Here is a 22,451-nt window from a genome sequence, read left to right on the forward strand (position 1 = left end):
TATTCGAATTATCGCCTTATTCGAGGTTTTATGCTGTCCTGGCCGAAATACATGCGTTTCGAGTCACAGTATTCGAATTGTACCGACAGCCATCTCCGCTTACTGCGGAGGGTGAGCCGACAGAATGCCGTATGGGAAATCCAGCCTGCATCTTTTCCCTTTGTTGCACCTAAATTAGGGTTTGCTAAGGCGCTCATCGCCAAAATTACTTTCCTTGCTTGCATCCTTTTGGGAAGACGACTGCTGCATTGTTTCTGCGCGCCTCCGATGCCGCTGTCACTGTTTTTGCGAGGACTTTCGCTTGTGTCGAACCGCCGTATACATCGAATTTTACCCGGTCCCGTTCAGTTCGTTATAATGCTGCTCTACTGAATTTCTGACATGAAGGCTAAATAACGCTACACATATGGAGCTCCCTGCATGCAGTTAAAACACCAATTCCAAACAGTGAACCGACGTATTCCACGAACCAAACTAATTTCAATTTGTATGCACCCAGGTGACAAAATTTTTACAGGTACTGCATAAAAGGGGTAGCTCACAATTAATACCATGATGTTTCAGCCATGATAAATTTAGTTGAGTGCCAGTGCGTATACAGGGTGTTAAACGAAAAATGAGCCAAAGTTAAAAAAGAAGAAAGAAGGTTCATCGCGTATCAAAAAGATGGACTGCATAGTGCTACCAGTCGTGTGAGGATACTGAAACTATTTTTGTTTTGTAATTAATTAATTAATTGAACTTAATTAGTCAGTTTTTCATTATAAGAATTAGAGAAAAAAATGTCCACGAGGAAGTTTTGGCGCGTGATACAACGACATGAAACGGGACATTTCGGGACATTTTAAGACATTTTTTTTCCTTCTAATTGACATTTTACGAAGCCTATCTGACAAAGAACGAAGATGATAAATATAGGGGCTTCGGAACGGCACCCTTCCAGGGCTTTCGGGCACTAGCAGCACAAGTCACTTCTGGGAGGCCGCTGGGAGGCCGACTACAGGTGGGCTCACGCAGACTTGTACGTATTTGGAGTTTTGTATAGAATACACTGTATTTTCGATACTATTTGTGGTATCTTGGTAACGCGGGTAACACATATTTTGGCGCATTATACTACTAATACAAAAAGTTTGTGAAAATGTGTATTAAAAACGCAATACTAATACAAAATGTATTACTAATACATGCCCGCCCCTGCATGCATCCTGAAGCTGGCGTGGCGCCTTTCCGGTCACCGCCGGTAGTTCGCGTTTCCGTGAAACCTTCCGTCTACTTCCGACGTATTTTATCGCCTCCACATCCTCCGTGTTCCCGTGATGCTCTTTTCTTGGTAACTCGTTTGCGTATGGTGAACCATACTTTGCGTTTCCTGCCTGAACGATTGAAGTACTTGCTTCTGGCGCCGTGGAAGGATGACTCTCAAGGCATACAAAACAGGTAAATTTTCTGCACGAGTGAGGAACCAACCAGGCTTATTGCTCTGCATTTCAATGCGTGGGTATTAAACGCTCATTTCAAACGGTTGGGTAATCATAGGACGTTCACCTCAACACATAGAAATGCCTTCACCGTTAGCATCGAAGTGTGCCGTCAGGTATAGTCGGGAGACTTCCCAAGTTGCGAACTTGAAACAAACATGGGGTGAAGCGTGAATGAAGTGTAGCTCTTTGGGATTTTGTTGATGCATTAAGTACCGAGAACGGGAAGGGTGCGCCGCAGAAACACGAACAAAAGGGTAAAGACAAGGACTAGCCAGTTGTTGAAGAACGCAGACCCAGCGACCAACCGTTTAATCCATGGAACCGGAAGCAAGTTACCCAAAACCCTCACGCCGGTCCGCAGCGCGCAACCTCTAAAGATCCCTCTTCTTCGTCTTAATCCGTAACTTAGTACCGTAACATCGTGCCCGGAACGGTCTGTGTGATACCCTGGCCAACGCACGTTGGATATACTGTCGATAGTCCTGTGGAAATCTCACAGGATATCACTGGAGTACTTTGGGTACAGTTTCTGGCAAGGCCTTATGGGTACAATATATTTGGAGCACCATAACTATAGCTCTCAGAATCTTTCGCATAGTTCTTTTTATTTTTGCCATTGTCAGTTCCATGTGACTTTCAGCTGCACATGTAAATATGTCATTAGAGAACCTCATAAAGCTATATTTAAGCTATGGTTGTGACAATTAAAAAACAACAACTTTATTACAAGATGATGAATGGGGAGTTTCATCGCCAATTAAAAAAAAACAGCATTTACTGCTTAAAAAAACGAATATCGACTAAGGCGACACGCCCGAACCAGGTGTACGATCTGGTGGTGCATTTAAATCGGATAGTCTTGAAAACTCTTTGCTGTCTGAAACTGGCTAGAAGCTAGGGTTGTGCGAATATTCGAGTTCTCGAATTCGAATCGAAAATCAATCACTCGAAGGATTCGGTTCGCGAATGTAATACCAAATATTCAGTTTTCCAAATATTCGACTATTCGCCGAATATGAACGACACCTCCCGAAAGTGGGCTTCGCCTGATGCTTCCCTGCATCAGGTGAACCTTGCTTTACAACACTGAAGCCTGCTTTACGAAATTGCCAGTGCTGCAGGACCAGTACAGACGGATTGCAGTTTATCTTAAGATAACAACAAGAAGCTAAAAGGCGTTCACGACAAGCCCTCCACTGTTCATAGTGCAGATTAGCGTTGCCTGTTAGCCGATGTTGCGTCGTCGTGTTAGCGTCTCTAAGACAAAAACTTGTTACTAACATGCTTGTATTGGTTTTGCAACTTTGTAGGATCTCAATTTCCACCTCTGCAACCTGGAAAACTGCGAATCTACAGCATGCGCTTTTGTCCGTTTTCTCACCGGGCCCTGCATGTCCTGGCAGCAAAGAATATTGAGTGAGCACTTGTCGTATATCACCATTTCCATGAAGACTATTTCTGTGTTATTGCAAGTTGCATTGCATTGCATTGCTGACACTTTCTCACGTATAAACAACCAGTGGAGCAGTAATGCTGACACTAAAAACGGTAGAGTCTGAGAACACTTTCCGGAAGAGTTCCGTTAGGAGAAATCCGCTAACTTCTCCAGCCTATCAGGAGAACCAAGCTCATGTAGGGGTTTAACCAGAGACACGGAACAGAGACGACGTCATAAAGAAGCTTTCATACACAGTAATGTTTATTTTACCAAACACACATACTTGCACCGAAAAGCCCCGGAATGGGAAAGAGGGGAGCAAGTGAGGGCATGCTCACGCAGTTCACACAGGTAGCAATTTCCGTTGATGCCTTAAATGTTCTACGTCAAATTTGCCAGTGTGAAGGGTGCCAGTGTGGTCCGCTGAAAGGGTCAAATGATCATGGGGTATGCGAAGAAAGTATATACTCGATGAAAAGTGGGAAATATGCAAACATTAACTTGTAGGTAGGGATCCCAGTTTTCGGTGTTTATAATTTTTGAAATAACCCGAAACGCTGCAAAAATGAATGTCAAACCAAATTACAGTAGTACAAGATTGAATTGGCTCATAATAAACCTCACGAAATAACACGATTACTTCTCTTTCTCGCTGATCTTCGCCTTATCTCGTAATACTTCGGAATATATAAACAACACCGAAAATCGGAAACCCTACTTGTAAGTTATAAAGGAAGTGCCCCAGGACAAGAGCCACCGATATTTCGAACTTCCCTTCGATAACTTCCAGGCACTTCCCTTCACACTTCCGTACCAGTTCGCTGGATTTCCTTGCTCGGGACGACCTCGGTATTCTTGGTTGCGAAATCCCCGGTATCGATTTTCATGGTCGCAGGATAAATTTGCTTGCACTTGATTGCGCAAAAACAACTTACCCTCAAATTAAAGTCCGTGTTTCAACTAGTAGTACAATTCAAACAAAATTAGGTCACACAACGTTACCGTTTAGAAGAAAAACGCCATGAAAACAGAGTCATCTTTTGCGGCAACGAATGGGATCCCCAGGAGCAAAAGATTGGCGGCACCCAATGAGAAAGCAGGAGAAGCGCGCGCATGCTACGTATGCCTATCGTGGGCCTGTGGATTGGGAAAGGGTCCGATCGTAGTGTTCGATCGTATATGCGCCGCATGATGCGCACTGCTGCATTTTCCAATACCGATTCACTGAATTTTAGCCCACAACAATTCTCGCGGATGTTCCACTAACAACATTTATCTTCACAGCCTTTGGAGAGCGACGCCAGTCCGCTTAGCAACGCGCACTAGGTTTTTCACCGAGACTGCTCCATGACGTGGCATGCACGTGCACGCGCATCGTGAACTAAAAACACCGATGCACGAGCTGAAATGACGTTCTCTGCTTAGCGTGGCAGCAAGGAAAAGTCCGGTATAATTTTGATTGTAGCTTCGTAACGGAATCAAAGTTTTGAATTACGATAACGAGTACGAAATTAACATAGCGTGTAACGTAATTTAAATTGAACTTGTTTTTGCATTTTAGTGCCCCTTTAATAAGTGCGAATACACCTGCTTTGCGGTCACGCAATGGCTACTAAGCGCTGCTCACCCAATAATGTCAGGTACAGCGAGTATTATATGGCCATTGTCATCAATTGTCACGTCTAATCGCACATGTACACGTGGCTTACATCTCCTTGTTCATTATGATGTTGATGATGATGTTGATGAAGCTAAATAATAGGGAGAGATTGAATTCTTTGCACGACAAATATGAAATATCATATCCTTTGTCGTTGTTCAGAGAGAGGTTGCCAACATGTTATGCATTGCTGACATATAACACCACAAAACTGCTGAAAAAAGTACAATTGCTGCATTTAAAATACTCTGTGACTCTGTGACGCTCTTTTTTTTGTGTGTGCATTCAGATTTTCACACGTGAACACTCCTACACTATTGCCTTTGGTGCCAAGTTTTGTGGTGATGTGTTCATCTATTCCGTTTCAAAGTGTATATAGATTTGTGTAGTTCGCTTTCTTCTTTTCTGAATAACGCGTCCTGGTGTAGCAAGTCCCGAGTGGATCGGGACTAACATCTCCATTTTTTTCTTTTACAAATCAAATCAAAACTTGCGTCATCGGAACCGCCATATTTGCTGGCGGCGGACGGTTACATGCTGGCATGCCGGACCTCCTATATACCCTTTTACTTGTAAGTTAGTGTTAAGCATGGTTACTTCAGTTGGCGCGGGTAATGTGGATTAACCCGCACCCTACAGGACACCCAACTGAGTGTTACGTTGTGAACTCAGAACCGCGGCCCTGGGCACTCGCCCCCACTGCAAAGAAACCGGCCGGTTTTTTTTTCTTTTTTTTTTGCTCCACCAGGGCGTAGCAAGCCGACATAGGTCTGGCTGACCTCTCCTTGCGTGGACGCCACCTCCTGTTTATTAAACTTATATATACCCCCCCCCCCGCACTTCCAATGGATTCATTGTGGGTGTACCTGCATTTTACCAGCGACCCACAGCAACACTTAATTTCTACCCGCAAATAGCAAAACTGCACCTTACATAACCAGCATGCCCAAATTTCGAACGTCCGAGCCAACAGTCGGTGCGCTTCTCAGAAAGCCACAAAAAGTTTCTATAATTTTACCCAAGGGGTCCTGAAAACATACAAACACTTGTTAGAGCACTTGACACATTACATTATCTATACTTTAACATATATTGTACATCAAATAGTGATTGTTTCTATGTTCTACAGTGGCAGGCACATCTGTCAACAATATCTTTGTATCTTGATAGGCTTTGTTATTTCATTTCTTTCACTTTTCTTTGGTTTTATCCGGTGCCCCATACTATGTCGCTCCCATTAAGCATTAGTAGTTCTATCCAAAAGGTACAGTTGCTTCATGAAAGCACACCTTTCATCTGTTTCAGCCATGAAATTGTGAATATTGATCTGAAGAACATGCCAGACTGGTTCCTTAATCTCCATCCATCTCGCAAGGTGCCAGTGCTGCAGCAGGATGACAAAGTGATCAATGAATCCCTTATTGTGTCTGAATACCTGGACGAGGCTTACGGTTCATCCAGACTCCTCCCTACGGATCCCTACCTGAAGGCTCGAGACAAGATGTTCCTTGAAGTTGGTTGTTCTGTAAGTTCATTGGACACGTGGAAATACATGTTGCATTGTTGTATAACTGGCGTGCAAGCTATTGCAGACAGCTAACCTGCATTGAACGTAATGTATGCTGTTTACACGCGAGCAACCTTCTGGATCTGCTTGCCACACGTCTGCATTGTGGAAGCCAGAGACACAATAATCTCATTTGCTGACATCTTTCTTCTAGACGAGGGCCATTTATAATGTTACCGAATAATGTATTCCCAAAGAGAAGAGCAACTCGCGATCCCGAGCTCAGAAAGCCAGCACTCTACCGACTCAGCTACCGAGAGCGATCGGAAGGTATAACCTTCATCTCCTCTAGAAATAATGTTACAAGCGGAAGAAATTTAATTCAGATATGTTGAATTCGAAGAACAAAGACATAGCGTATTTTCTTTCTTTTTTGTTTCGAGTACCAGCTGCGTTGTTCTCGAGATCGTTTGCAGTGCAGGGCCGACTTTGGCCTGCCTTTTATTATGCCAAACTCTCAATACGCTGTGCAAGTAGCCGAGCGTTCTGCGCATATCTCCTCTCTCGGTTACACCACTAGGGAAGCCCCATTGGCTACGGCGGCGCCCTCCCTCTTCCCTCTCACTGCCTCCTCTCATGCGCAGAGACGCACTTGCACACCGTATAGCAGGCCCGCAGCACGTCGCACAACGTTCTCGGTCGAACGTCGTTCGCCAACCATCACCGTGAGCGACAGCGACGTTGGTTCAAAGCAGACTTGTACGTAACGCGTTACGAGTAGTTGCGTTGCTAGTAATCATTTACTTTTTCGAGTAATTTTAGGAGTACGTGATTAGTCTTCCGCGTAAGTAGCTTTTCAAGTAATCCAGTTACAATTTTGGGTTATCGATTATCGAGTAATCGATTACTTTTCAGCTAAGCTTTATTCATAGACGAACCAAACCTACAGGCTTGATCACAGCTTTTCCTATCTGCTTTGCATTCCACTATCATGAGTGGGGGGTCATTGCTATATGATTTCGCACATGCATTTTGAGAGCCTGGGGCGAGGTCTGGGACACCTTAACTACAATGTATAGTAGGTCAACCTTCACGTACTGAGTCACCTGGAATTTCCAAGTTAGAATGTAGTCCCGTGTTGCCGAACCCCCAACGTGCTGCAGCCGTGGAACGAACGAGAAGACAAACGGTACACACTGTCAAACATAACCTTTTTCTATATAGTCTAGTGGTCATCATCCTTTGGCGCTGCTACAGTCTCTACTGAAAATTCCTGTACTGTAAAAGTAAATGTCCTCATTATCCTTGCCCCTCCTATGCTGCCCGAGGTGAGTTCTCTCATTTCTCGAGGATGCAAAAAAAATCGCTTTGTTACGAATAAGGTTATTCAGTCGGGGTAGTCGGTAACAGTCCATTAGTTAGAAGAGCAGCAACACACAAGGATACAGACGTGGAAACGACAAGACAGCTGTTTGTTGTGAATTGCACATATATCAATTTCAGGCTGCCATATCAGTGTTGAAGATATACTACAACAAGCAGGACAGGCTGGAGATCTGGAGTAACTGGATAGAAAAGTTGAAGCTCATCGAGGAAGAACTAGCTTTAAGGAAAACACCATATCTATCCGGTAAGCGTGGAAACTTGCGTTTGTCACAGATATGAATGCCCTTCGTGAATCACATTACTGAAACAAGTTGTATAGTAACACTCCGTGATATCAGTGTCGCATGGACAACAAAAACAACAACAAAAAAGGGAAGAAACAGAGAAAGAAAACAGTTTAAGGCAAGCCGACTAGAATTGTACCTTTATTGACGAAGGACAGGGGTGCAACAGTGCTAGGTCGAAGACAATCGCTTATCCAGATCGGTCACACGCAGTGACTAGCGTCGGCAGTCACGGAGAGCCCCTTCACCATCACCATCACCACCCACCCACCCACCCACCAATCAGAGTTTGCTCTCAGGTTGTGCTAACAGCAGTGACCAGGGGCGGATCCAGGATTTTCTGAGGAGGGGTTCCAGCCATGGACAGCATGCTAGATACGCCATCTAGGGTCCATTAAACACTATGTGAAGAGAGAAATTAACGATGAAAGATGAAAGCCACTGAAAAGGTTAGCCAGCTGTAGGACTCGAACCCACATCTTCCTCAGTCTCAGAACATCAGCTCTCTCATGTGAAGAGAGAAATTGAGGAGGGGATCAGGGACATCCGGACGCTCCCTCTAGATCCTCCCGTGGTAGTGACGCACAATGTAATGTGTATGTTTGAAGAATTTTACATTATGAGTGGAAATGTGCGGCTTTGTGCAGTACTGTACTTGTACGTTATTTGTGTCTTTACCTGATGAAGTCCATGTCCAGGCTTGTGAATATTAAAGTTTTATTCCAAAGAGTGCTTTATTCCCTGGATATATTGTGTTTCGACTACTACCAGACTGGACTATGTATTTTTTCCTTCATCGCCAAAGTGTATGAATAAATACTGAGCATTGAACAATTTATGTAACAAGTGTATGAATTTTCCTTTCTCTAGGTGCACGTCCAGGCTTCATTGACTATATGACTTGGCCCGTCTTCCCAAGTGCCGCGGCATTCTCCACGGTATTTCCGGAGCTCAAAATGCCATCCCCTTCTCAATACCCCCTTCTCGTTGCATGGATGAACCTCATGAAGAAAGACCCTGCTGTGATGACTGTTGTAAATGAGGCCCATCTGCTTGAACACATGAGAGGTGTGTCAGATGGCATTTTTGATTATGATGTGGGTCTGTGAACATCGCAATATGTCTGCGATTTATACCTCACATTATGCCAAAGCCCTTTGCAATTATGCATTTTCTACATCCTCCAGACTTTACCATTTGTTTGTCGGTGACAGCTTTCTTTCTGTTCGCTCATCTTGACAACGGGATTGACGCTTGCTTGATAATATGAAAGTAGAGGTTGTTGCTTGGCTTAACATATCAGTATTTCTGCACTGTAACAAGATCTGCTTGCTTATGTGGGATCCTTACAAAGGCAACGACTCGCAGTTTATTCAAGACCCTTTGTTGTTCAGGGTACCATTCTTATTATTCATGTTTGCTGTTGTTATTGTTTTTCATGGTTATCTGTAGATGCTGTTGTGATGAGACAGTCGTATACTCTATGCAACAGATATACAGTTATTTCTCTATGCTTTTTTAAAACGGAGGCATTAATAATGTTTCTCACTATTCAATGCAATGTGAGTCCTGCACATATACATAAGGTGCTTGGCAACTGCATACACTCTTGTGCTAAAGAAACAAATTTTGTATGAGTTGGAATATAATAAAGGCATTGCTTAAAAGGCCTCCTGTGCGTCACACACACGCACACACCTAGAGACTATGATTAGCTGTGGGTCACATTTTGCCCGTTAGTATTAAAAGAAAAGCAATGGAGGCTGTTTCCGACCGATTCCCATTTCTATGCTTTCTGCTAGGATGCTATTGTCATCACTGTTATGAGGTGATATCTAATGGCCAATCCTTTCTGGTCCTTTCCCTCTTTGGTGATCAAATGTCAGAGGGGACGCATAGTGAGGGCTTTAACTCTTAGTCTGTGTTGTATAATTAATTTATAAGTAATACAATACACGCTATGTATTACCTAACATGTCTAAGCACTGTGTGCCACATTGAGGTGCTTCACCCTACTGTACGTCTCTTAAATATTAATCGTGATAGTACAACGAAGACCATAAGTGCAAACTTGTGTGCAACACAGGAAACATGCTTGACATTTCAAATGCAGCTGCGTTCAGCGCGGCCGATACAGCATCACAGGGTCCAAGGCCAGTGCCACAATTTCAGATGCTCCCCCTACTGTTCACCTGTTCAGTGTCTAAATATAAATCGTGATAGTATAACGAAGACCGTAATTGCAAACTTGTGTGCCACACAGGAAACATGCCAAGCATTTGAAATGCAGCTGCGTTCAGCGCGGCCGGTACAGCATCACAGGGTCTAAGGCCAGTGCCACAATTTCAGATGCTCCCCCTACTGTTCACCTGTTCAGTGTCCAAATATAAATCGTGATAGTATAACGAAGACCGTAATTGCAAACTTGTGTGCCACACAGGAAACATGCCAAGCATTTCAAATGCAGCTGCGTTCAGCGCGGCCGGTACAGCATCACAGGGTCTAAGGCCAGTGCCACAATTTCAGATGCTCCCCCTACTGTTCACCTGTTCAGTGTCTAAATATAAATCGTGATAGTATAACGAAGACCGTAATTGCAAACTTGTGTGCCACACAGGAAACATGCCAAGCATTTGAAATGCAGCTGCGTTCAGCGCGGCCGGTACAGCATCACAGGGTCTAAGGCCAGTGCCACAATTTCAGATGCTCCCCCTACTGTTCACCTGTTCAGTGTCTAAATATAAATCGTGATAGTATAACGAAGACCGTAATTGCAAACTTGTGTGCCACACAGGAAACATGCCAAGCATTTGAAATGCAGCTGCGTTCAGCGCGGCCGGTACAGCATCACAGGGTCTAAGGCCAGTGCCACAATTTCAGATGCTCCCCCTACTGTTCACCTGTTCAGTGTCTAAATATAAATCGTGATAGTATAACGAAGACCGTAATTGCAAACTTGTGTGCCACACAGGAAACATGCCAAGCATTTGAAATGCAGCTGCGTTCAGCGCGGCCGGTACAGCATCACAGGGTCTAAGGCCAGTGCCACAATTTCAGATGCTCCCCCTACTGTTCACCTGTTCAGTGTCTAAATATAAATCGTGATAGTATAACGAAGACCGTAATTGCAAACTTGTGTGCCACACAGGAAACATGCCAAGCATTTGAAATGCAGCTGCGTTCAGCGCGGCCGGTACAGCATCACAGGGTCTAAGGCCAGTGCCACAATTTCAGATGCTCCCCCTACTGTTCACCTGTTCAGTGTCTAAATATAAATCGTGATAGTATAACGAAGACCGTAATTGCAAACTTGTGTGCCACACAGGAAACATGCCAAGCATTTGAAATGCAGCTGCGTTCAGCGCGGCCGGTACAGCATCACAGGGTCTAAGGCCAGTGCCACAATTTCAGATGCTCCCCCTACTGTTCACCTGTTCAGTGTCTAAATATAAATCGTGATAGTATAACGAAGACCGTAATTGCAAACTTGTGTGCCACACAGGAAACATGCCAAGCATTTGAAATGCAGCTGCGTTCAGCGCGGCCGGTACAGCATCACAGGGTCTAAGGCCAGTGCCACAATTTCAGATGCTCCCCCTACTGTTCACCTGTTCAGTGTCTAAATATAAATCGTGATAGTATAACGAAGACCGTAATTGCAAACTTGTGTGCCACACAGGAAACATGCCAAGCATTTGAAATGCAGCTGCGTTCAGCGCGGCCGGTACAGCATCACAGGGTCTAAGGCCAGTGCCACAATTTCAGATGCTCCCCCTACTGTTCACCTGTTCAGTGTCTAAATATAAATCGTGATAGTATAACGAAGACCGTAATTGCAAACTTGTGTGCCACACAGGAAACATGCCAAGCATTTGAAATGCAGCTGCGTTCAGCGCGGCCGGTACAGCATCACAGGGTCTAAGGCCAGTGCCACAATTTCAGATGCTCCCCCTACTGTTCACCTGTTCAGTGTCTAAATATAAATCGTGATAGTATAACGAAGACCGTAATTGCAAACTTGTGTGCCACACAGGAAACATGCCAAGCATTTGAAATGCAGCTGCGTTCAGCGCGGCCGGTACAGCATCACAGGGTCTAAGGCCAGTGCCACAATTTCAGATGCTCCCCCTACTGTTCACCTGTTCAGTGTCCAAATATAAATCGTGATAGTATAACGAAGACCGTAATTGCAAACTTGTGTGCCACACAGGAAACATGCCAAGCATTTCAAATGCAGCTGCATTCAGCGCGGCCTATACAGTATCATAGGGTCCGAGGCCAGTGCCACAATTTCAGATGCTCCCCCTACTGTACACCTGTTCAGTGTCCAAATATAAATCGTGATAGTATAACGAAGACCGTAATTGCAAACTTGTGTGCCACACAGGAAACATGCCAAGCATTTGAAATGCAGCTGCGTTCAGCACGGCCGGTACAGCATCACAGGGTCTAAGGCCAGTGCCACAATTTCAGATGCTCCCCCTACTGTACACCTGTTCAGTGTCCAAATATAAATCGTGATAGTATAACGAACACAGTAATTGCAAACTTGTGTGCCACACAGGAAGCATGCCAAGCATTTCAAATGCATCTGCGTTCAGCGCGGCCGATACAGCATCACAGGGTCTAAGGCCAGTGCCACAATTTCAGATGTTCCCCCTACTGTACACCTGTTCAGTGTCCAAATATAAATCGTGATAGTATAACGAAGACCGTAATTACAAACTTGTGTGCCACACAGGAAACATGCCAAGCTTTCAAATGCAGCTGCATTCAGCGCGGCCTATACAGTATCATAGGGTCCGAGACCAGTGCCACAATTTCAGATGCTTCCCCACTGTACATCTGTTCAGTGTCCAAATATAAATCGTGATAGTGCAACGAAGACCGTAATTACAAACTTGTGTGCCACACAGGAAACATACCAAGCATTTCAAATGCAGCTGCATTCAGCGCGGCCTATACAGTATCATAGGGTCCGAGACCAGTGCCACAATTTCAGATGCTTCCCCACTGTACATCTGTTCAGTGTCCAAATATAAATCGTGATAGTGCAACGAAGACCATAATTGCAAACTTGTGTGCCACACAGGAAACATGCCAAGCATTTCAAATGCAGCTGCATTCAGCGCGGCCTATACAGTATCATAGGGTCCGATACCAGTGCCACAATTTCAGATGCTTCCCCACTGTACATCTGTTCAGTGTCCAAATATAAATCGTGATAGTGCAACCAAGACCGTAATTACAAACTTGTGTGCCACACAGGAAACATGCCAAGCATTTCAAATGCAGCTGCATTCAGCGCGGCCTATACAGTATCATAGGGTCCGAGGCCAGTGCCACAATTTCAGATGCTTCCCCACTGTACATCTGTTCAGTGTCCAAATATAACTCGTGATAGTGCAACCAAGACCGTAATTACAAACTTGTGTGCCACACAGGAAACATGCCAAGCATTTCAAATGCAGCTGCATTCAGCGCGGCCTATACAGTATCATAGGGTCCGAGGCCAGTGCCACAATTTCAGGTGCTTCTCCACTGTACATCTGTTCAGTGTCCAAATATAAATCGTGATAGTGCAACGAAGACCGTAATTACAAACTTGTGCGCCACACAGGAAACATGCCAAGCATTTCAAATGCAGCTGCATTCAGCGCGGCCTATACAGTATCATAGGGTCCGAGGCCAGTGCCACAATTTCAGATGCTTCCCCACTGTACATCTGTTCAGTGTCCAAATATAAATCGTGATAGTGCAACCAAGACCGTAATTACAAACTTGTGTGCCACACAGGAAACATGCCAAGCATTTCAAATGCAGCTGCATTCAGCGCGGCCTATACAGTATCATAGGGTCCGAGGCCAGTGCCACAATTTCAGATGCTTCCCCACTGTACATCTGTTCAGTGTCCAAATATAAATCGTGATACTGCAACGAAGACCGTAATTACAAACTTGTGTGCCACACAGGAAACATGCCAAGCATTTCAAATGCAGCTGCATTCAGCGCGGCCTATACAGTATCATAGGGTCCGAGACCAGTGCCACAATTTCAGATGCTTCCCCACTGTACACCTGTTCAGTGTCCAAATATAAATCGTGATAGTGCAACGAAGACCGTAATGGCAAACTTGTGTGCCACACAGGAAACATGCCAAGCATTTCAAATGCAGCTGCGTTCAGCGCGGCCGGTACAGCATCACAGGGCCTAAGGCCAGTGCCACAATTTCAGATGCTCCCCCTACTGTACACCTGTTCAGTGTCCAAATATAAATCGCGATAGTATAACGAAGACCGTAATGGCAAACTTGTGTGCCACACAGGAAACATGCCAAGCATTTCAAATGCAGCTTCATTCAGCGCGGCCTATACAGTATCATAGGGTCCGAGGCCAGTGCCACAATTTCAGATGCTTCCCCACTGTACATCTGTTCAGTGTCCAAATATAAATCGTGATAGTGCAACCAAGACCGTAATTACAAACTTGTGTGCCACACAGGAAACATGCCAAGCATTTGAAATGCAGCTGCGTTCAGCGCGGCCGGTACAGCATCACAGGGTCTAAGGCCAGTGCCACAATTTCAGATGCTCCCCCTACTGTTCACCTGTTCAGTGTCTAAATATAAATCGTGATAGTATAACGAAGACCGTAATTGCAAACTTGTGTGCCACACAGGAAACATGCCAAGCATTTGAAATGCAGCTGCGTTCAGCGCGGCCGGTACAGCATCACAGGGTCTAAGGCCAGTGCCACAATTTCAGATGCTCCCCCTACTGTTCACCTGTTCAGTGTCTAAATATAAATCGTGATAGTATAACGAAGACCGTAATTGCAAACTTGTGTGCCACACAGGAAACATGCCAAGCATTTGAAATGCAGCTGCGTTCAGCGCGGCCGGTACAGCATCACAGGGTCTAAGGCCAGTGCCACAATTTCAGATGCTCCCCCTACTGTTCACCTGTTCAGTGTCTAAATATAAATCGTGATAGTATAACGAAGACCGTAATTGCAAACTTGTGTGCCACACAGGAAACATGCCAAGCATTTGAAATGCAGCTGCGTTCAGCGCGGCCGGTACAGCATCACAGGGTCTAAGGCCAGTGCCACAATTTCAGATGCTCCCCCTACTGTTCACCTGTTCAGTGTCTAAATATAAATCGTGATAGTATAACGAAGACCGTAATTGCAAACTTGTGTGCCACACAGGAAACATGCCAAGCATTTGAAATGCAGCTGCGTTCAGCGCGGCCGGTACAGCATCACAGGGTCTAAGGCCAGTGCCACAATTTCAGATGCTCCCCCTACTGTTCACCTGTTCAGTGTCTAAATATAAATCGTGATAGTATAACGAAGACCGTAATTGCAAACTTGTGTGCCACACAGGAAACATGCCAAGCATTTGAAATGCAGCTGCGTTCAGCGCGGCCGGTACAGCATCACAGGGTCTAAGGCCAGTGCCACAATTTCAGATGCTCCCCCTACTGTTCACCTGTTCAGTGTCTAAATATAAATCGTGATAGTATAACGAAGACCGTAATTGCAAACTTGTGTGCCACACAGGAAACATGCCAAGCATTTGAAATGCAGCTGCGTTCAGCGCGGCCGGTACAGCATCACAGGGTCTAAGGCCAGTGCCACAATTTCAGATGCTCCCCCTACTGTTCACCTGTTCAGTGTCTAAATATAAATCGTGATAGTATAACGAAGACCGTAATTGCAAACTTGTGTGCCACACAGGAAACATGCCAAGCATTTGAAATGCAGCTGCGTTCAGCGCGGCCGGTACAGCATCACAGGGTCTAAGGCCAGTGCCACAATTTCAGATGCTCCCCCTACTGTTCACCTGTTCAGTGTCTAAATATAAATCGTGATAGTATAACGAAGACCGTAATTGCAAACTTGTGTGCCACACAGGAAACATGCCAAGCATTTGAAATGCAGCTGCGTTCAGCGCGGCCGGTACAGCATCACAGGGTCTAAGGCCAGTGCCACAATTTCAGATGCTCCCCCTACTGTTCACCTGTTCAGTGTCCAAATATAAATCGTGATAGTATAACGAAGACCGTAATTGCAAACTTGTGTGCCACACAGGAAACATGCCAAGCATTTCAAATGCAGCTGCATTCAGCGCGGCCTATACAGTATCATAGGGTCCGAGGCCAGTGCCACAATTTCAGATGCTCCCCCTACTGTACACCTGTTCAGTGTCCAAATATAAATCGTGATAGTATAACGAAGACCGTAATTGCAAACTTGTGTGCCACACAGGAAACATGCCAAGCATTTGAAATGCAGCTGCGTTCAGCACGGCCGGTACAGCATCACAGGGTCTAAGGCCAGTGCCACAATTTCAGATGCTCCCCCTACTGTACACCTGTTCAGTGTCCAAATATAAATCGTGATAGTATAACGAACACAGTAATTGCAAACTTGTGTGCCACACAGGAAGCATGCCAAGCATTTCAAATGCATCTGCGTTCAGCGCGGCCGATACAGCATCACAGGGTCTAAGGCCAGTGCCACAATTTCAGATGTTCCCCCTACTGTACACCTGTTCAGTGTCCAAATATAAATCGTGATAGTATAACGAAGACCGTAATTACAAACTTGTGTGCCACACAGGAAACATGCCAAGCTTTCAAATGCAGCTGCATTCAGCGCGGCCTATACAGTATCATAGGGTCCGAGACCAGTGCCACAATTTCAGATGCTTCCCCACTGTACATCTGTTCAGTGTCCAAATATAAATCGTGATAGTGCAACGAAGACCGTAATTACAAACTTGTGTGCCACACAGGAAACATACCAAGCATTTCAAATGCAGCTGCATTCAGCGCGGCCTATACAGTATCATAGGGTCCGAGACCAGTGCCACAATTTCAGATGCTTCCCCACTGTACATCTGTTCAGTGTCCAAATATAAATCGTGATAGTGCAACGAAGACCATAATTGCAAACTTGTGTGCCACACAGGAAACATGCCAAGCATTTCAAATGCAGCTGCATTCAGCGCGGCCTATACAGTATCATAGGGTCCGATACCAGTGCCACAATTTCAGATGCTTCCCCACTGTACATCTGTTCAGTGTCCAAATATAAATCGTGATAGTGCAACCAAGACCGTAATTACAAACTTGTGTGCCACACAGGAAACATGCCAAGCATTTCAAATGCAGCTGCATTCAGCGCGGCCTATACAGTATCATAGGGTCCGAGGCCAGTGCCACAATTTCAGATGCTTCCCCACTGTACATCTGTTCAGTGTCCAAATATAACTCGTGATAGTGCAACCAAGACCGTAATTACAAACTTGTGTGCCACACAGGAAACATGCCAAGCATTTCAAATGCAGCTGCATTCAGCGCGGCCTATACAGTATCATAGGGTCCGAGGCCAGTGCCACAATTTCAGGTGCTTCCCCACTGTACATCTGTTCAGTGTCCAAATATAAATCGTGATAGTGCAACGAAGACCGTAATTACAAACTTGTGCGCCACACAGGAAACATGCCAAGCATTTCAAATGCAGCTGCATTCAGCGCGGCCTATACAGTATCATAGGGTCCGAGGCCAGTGCCACAATTTCAGATGCTTCCCCACTGTACATCTGTTCAGTGTCCAAATATAAATCGTGATAGTGCAACCAAGACCGTAATTACAAACTTGTGTGCCACACAGGAAACATGCCAAGCATTTCAAATGCAGCTGCATTCAGCGCGGCCTATACAGTATCATAGGGTCCGAGGCCAGTGCCACAATTTCAGATGCTTCCCCACTGTACATCTGTTCAGTGTCCAAATATAAATCGTGATACTGCAACGAAGACCGTAATTACAAACTTGTGTGCCACACAGGAAACATGCCAAGCATTTCAAATGCAGCTGCATTCAGCGCGGCCTATACAGTATCATAGGGTCCGAGACCAGTGCCACAATTTCAGATGCTTCCCCACTGTACACCTGTTCAGTGTCCAAATATAAATCGTGATAGTGCAACGAAGACCGTAATGGCAAACTTGTGTGCCACACAGGAAACATGCCAAGCATTTCAAATGCAGCTGCGTTCAGCGCGGCCGGTACAGCATCACAGGGCCTAAGGCCAGTGCCACAATTTCAGATGCTCCCCCTACTGTACACCTGTTCAGTGTCCAAATATAAATCGCGATAGTATAACGAAGACCGTAATGGCAAACTTGTGTGCCACACAGGAAACATGCCAAGCATTTCAAATGCAGCTTCATTCAGCGCGGCCTATACAGTATCATAGGGTCCGAGGCCAGTGCCACAATTTCAGATGCTTCCCCACTGTACATCTGTTCAGTGTCCAAATATAAATCGTGATAGTGCAACGAAGACCGTAATTACAAACTTGTGTGCCACACAGGAAACATGCCAAGCATTTCAAATGCAGCTGCATTCAGCGCGGCCTACACAGTATCATAGGGTCCGAGGCCAGTGCTACAATTTCAGATGCTTCCCCACTGTACATCTGTTCAGTGTCCAAATATAAATCGTGATAGTGCAACATGCTTACAGTGATTACAGCTATAGCATGCGTCCGAAATACACATCTGTCGTGCGTATACGCACGTGTACGTGGTCTATCCATCTGATTCATATGGTAACCCACATATATTCATATTGTACCACGTGTAGCGAGGCGCGTACTTCCGCAAGCCCTGCTGTGAAATATTTCATGCCGTGACCATCATGTATTCGGGCACGATTGTGTTGTGCAAGGTTAATTCGTGCAATCGTCCCTATGTATCCGTGAAAAAAAAAATGAAATAAATGTTTAAATAAAATAAAAAAATGCCGAGATAAATGTTTTTCTCACCACACAGTACCTCAGGAGCTTGTCTTGAAAGAGCATTTGGTACGTAGCATGGGCTAGCAAGGTATTCCCAAGGTTTTCATGGGGGACACGGTAAGGGAAGTGGTTGACGCTTTTTTGGAATTTCTGACCGGTATTTTGGGGGTGTCGACTAGCAACTGTGGGAGTTCATATTGCGGTGGAAGGTATAAACACCTGCTGCGACTGTTTTGTGTTGCAATTACGTATGCTGTGTGTTGTGGCGTTCAGAAGACGCTTATGGGTGTACAACCTGTTGTCACTCAGCTGTCTTATTTATTCTTTCCGCATACACACGGGCAGCAGCGGCGCGCTGTGCTTTCTACTCTCGGTCTTCGGACGGCATACGCACTTTGTGTGGCTCCCCCTTTGTGAGGAGCCTGGTACAATCGCGGCAAGCGCACAGCTTCCGATTTATTGCCCTCTCCCTGCCAATTGACAACAGGGCAGCGCAGTGACGATGCTGCAGGTGTTGTGATGTCATATGTGAGTGACGTCACTGCTAGTCACATTCACTATGCCACGTGACGTTGTGACGTCATTTCATTTCGGCTACTCGCCACAATCTCCATCAACGCCACGAAACTTCCCTTACAGAGCTATGGCTGTAAAGCAGCCTGCGAGCGGACAACCCTACAGGTTATTGTGCTCTACCAGACCGTTGGGGCTCGCCCTTATTCCTGCTTGTACGTATATTGCGTACCGTGCTCAAAATACTGTATTTTATATACTTTGTTAGTATTTTAGTCTCTTAATCCGCTCTTTTTCGGAAAGATATCTGCACACTATTTCAAATACTTTTTGCAGTATTTTCTGCCCTCTACTCTAATTAGTTTTCGTTTGTCTGTTCGTCTTCATAGCATGTTCAGTTTCACACCAAACTACCCTTGCTTTCATGTTTTTTTCTTTCTTCTTTTTCAATGCATTGTGGAATGGACAACTTATTGACCAACTAGGTTATTTTTCGAAGAAAGATAGGCAAGCTGCGTAACGAGCATTGTGAAATGCAACTCCTACAACGAGCCAATAATGTCTATATACTTAAATAAATTGAAAACAAACAAACGGTAATCAGTTTCGTGACCTATTACTCGAATATCTGAAACTTCAGTTCTTTTGGGGCGATTGCTACTCTACTCGAATTACTTTCTTTTCCAAGTATTTCTACTGTATCTCAACTACGTTCTCCTTTCCGTAATTAGCATCGTACGTGTCTGAAATACGTTTCTATAGTAGCCTGTACATGTCTGAGCATATCCTACTACTGAATGCCCAGACGCAAGCGTCTCTGATGAAACCTACCGTGTGAATGACTCCCTCGTGCGTCGTGATGAGACGATCGTCCTCCAGACGGCTGGGTTGTTTCACTCCAAATGAACCAGTCGGACGGCTCGACCATCTCCGATATTTTTCGGATAATGTATGCGAGTCGAGGGCCCGCGCAGATTACATAGTTGGTTAGGAGCTTGAGGTAATTAAACGTATCCCTGAAGTGTCCACTGTTGTAAAAAAAAACGTGTATTTTCTCGTGTATGTCAAATAGTACTTTTCTGGTCTATCGAATGACGATTTATAGATATTTTGATCTTGAGTACGTCTTGATTTTCAGCAAATCAGGAGATACAGTGTTAGTAATTCTGAATGATAGTTGCCATTGAATGCTTTGTGTGGCGATGTTCTGCTACCGTCACCTACTCTTATTATTGACGGTCTGTCACGATGTGCTAATAGTTAATTAATTAGTTAATGGTTAATAAATTGGATCAAGTAATGCTAATGATTTTCCAAACGTGACTTCTCTGACACGCTCATGAGCCAGTATACGCGTACTTCACGAGAGTCCATGCTGGTGTTTTAGAATGGGTTGTACACAAGACCAGAAATTTTGGGGGCTCGTTTTCTGGAGCCCGCATGCGTTAGCTTGCTGGTGAAGTGCTTAAGAATACCCTATATGCCAACGAAACGAAGCCACGGAACTGTGTGTAGTCGCACGCTGCCATATGTTCTACACATTCTTCTTGAACATGACAATAAGATGGAATCGAGGAATTAAGAATTACCTAAGGGCCTGGGGTCTATAAAAGGAGAAACTTGGAACACTTGACATGTGCTCTCAGAGCCGAAGAAGCACGTGGTTCAAGTATAGACCCCTGGTGTGGTTCCAAGACCGGAGATTGGGGAGTCGATGTGCGTGTGTGTACGGGGGAAGGGGACAGTCTGTTGACGTATTGGCTAGTCTGCGTCTTTGAAGCATGGCATTCCCGCAGTATAGGTGCTGGGTGTCAGCAAGTTCTCCTGTGAAGCACCTGCATGTGCCTGCCTGGTTGCCTGGTCTAGCACCGGTGGCAGCGTTGTCGGGATAGTCGCGTGTAATGGGGTAGTGTACTGTTCTCCAGCGGTGAATCACCCCAGGCCATAGTCATGATATATTTGTTGTTCTTGTTGGGATAGTTGGACATGCTACACAGGTCAGTTGTATCAATAACTGCTCTGGCGCCTTAATCCAGCTTGCTAGGGAGAACGAGCAAGTTTTATTCTTTTCGTTAACGGAGTTGTAGTTAGGAAAAAAAAATATGGAGATTGTGGCTCCTACAAAACACAGGAGCCGGCAACTCCGAAACACTTGAAAGTAAACCAGTAAGTCTAAAAAGTTAGAGGCGCTGCAACGTCCACAAGAAATGTCATTAAAGCAGCTGCCGTCTCTATCAATGCCTCCTTTTGATCGTTAGGTTGATTCTGGGGAAATAGCGCATAGAAATTGTTCGCTATGTGCAAGAGTTGCGCTCTAGGAATCTACGTTTTGGTATCGCAACACAGGGCAGAGGAAGAGAAACGACGTAAGATATGGTCACGCCAAGTTAGTTTCGGATGTCCTACTTTTGCCACTTAGCTACAGGAAGAGGCGCGTTTTAGACGATACGGAATTTCCACAGACAGTCTCGTTTTCCGTGGGGTGACGGTTCAGCTCCTAAGTAAGTTTAGCTTAGCCTATATAATGCACAATACCTTTATACGTATATCTGTACATATAATATGCCCAGCGTGTTTGGGAAATAGCAGAAGGAAATACGTGCATCTATCGAGTGACAGGGACAGATATGTTACGGCTTAGCGCAATTTTTTCCTTCTCGTTAAGGTCCAGCAACAACAGTGAAAAGCTGCATTATTTTTAGTATACAGGATGTAGTTATATGGACAGGAAATTGATATTCTGAGATAATTTTCTTCCCCTTTGGAATATGGTGCGAGGGAAATGAACCGTGGCCCTTTTCTGTGAGTACTTAGAGGTTGGCAGTTCTGGTCGTACGGTGTACATTTTTACCGCGCAGACGTATCAGATGATGATGAAGTTCATAGAATGTTGGCATATCTGGCGTATAACGTGGCGTAGCCAGACCTCCATGGAAGGGGGGGGGGGGGCTCCTTACAAAAACCCATTCCTCCCCCCACGCATCCTTGTGTACAGAGAGAGATGAAAATACAAAATATTTGAATAACATAATGTTTAAGTTTAATAATGCTTTTGCATATGGCGTGTAATGAGCGGTGAGGCCGCCTCACGAGATTTGAAATTGCTCAAAAAGCACACAGGTTCAAAAGTATTCAAGTGTGTTGCTTAGATAGACGCCGGTTAACTGCAGGAGCTTTTACTATCGTCACGCTGCCCCCCCCCCTTTCCGCTATATAAATTATTTTTTTACTCCTCGGATTTGCAGGATTAGCGTGGGTTGGTCTGTGGCAGGTAGGGGGGCTCCAGCCCCCCCCCCCCCCTCCCCCTAGCCCCCTCGTGTGGCTAAGCCACTGCATGACACGAAGAGCAGACGAGATCCAGCACTCTT

General features: G+C 45.1%; 1 protein-coding gene across 1 annotated transcript; it reads left to right on the forward strand.

Moving 5' to 3' along the window:
- Window positions 1-1,331: 1,331 nt before the first annotated feature.
- On the forward strand, window positions 1,332-9,429 carry LOC135400689 (glutathione S-transferase omega-1-like). Its single transcript, XM_064632527.1, has 5 exons — window positions 1,332-1,440; window positions 2,795-2,900; window positions 5,888-6,107; window positions 7,593-7,719; window positions 8,630-9,429. Exons 1-5 carry the CDS (start codon window positions 1,416-1,418, stop codon window positions 8,866-8,868), a joined length of 717 nt encoding a protein of 238 aa, XP_064488597.1. The 5' UTR covers window positions 1,332-1,415; the 3' UTR covers window positions 8,869-9,429.
- Window positions 9,430-22,451: the final 13,022 nt, after the last annotated feature.

Source organism: Ornithodoros turicata, chromosome 7 (assembly GCF_037126465.1).
Source record: "Ornithodoros turicata isolate Travis chromosome 7, ASM3712646v1, whole genome shotgun sequence".
NCBI classification, from domain to species: domain Eukaryota; kingdom Metazoa; phylum Arthropoda; class Arachnida; order Ixodida; family Argasidae; genus Ornithodoros; species Ornithodoros turicata.

What these genes read in the sequence shown, in the direction of transcription:
- LOC135400689 (XM_064632527.1), top strand. Translation starts at nt 1,416, where the DNA reads ATGACTCTCAAGGCATACAAAACAG. An exon ending in TCCTTGAAGTTGGTTGTTCT is followed by an intron (nt 6,108 to 7,592) that starts GTAAGTTCATTG and finishes TATCAATTTCAG; the next exon opens with GCTGCCATATCAGTGTTGAA. An exon ending in GAAAACACCATATCTATCCG is followed by an intron (nt 7,720 to 8,629) that starts GTAAGCGTGGAA and finishes TCCTTTCTCTAG; the next exon opens with GTGCACGTCCAGGCTTCATT.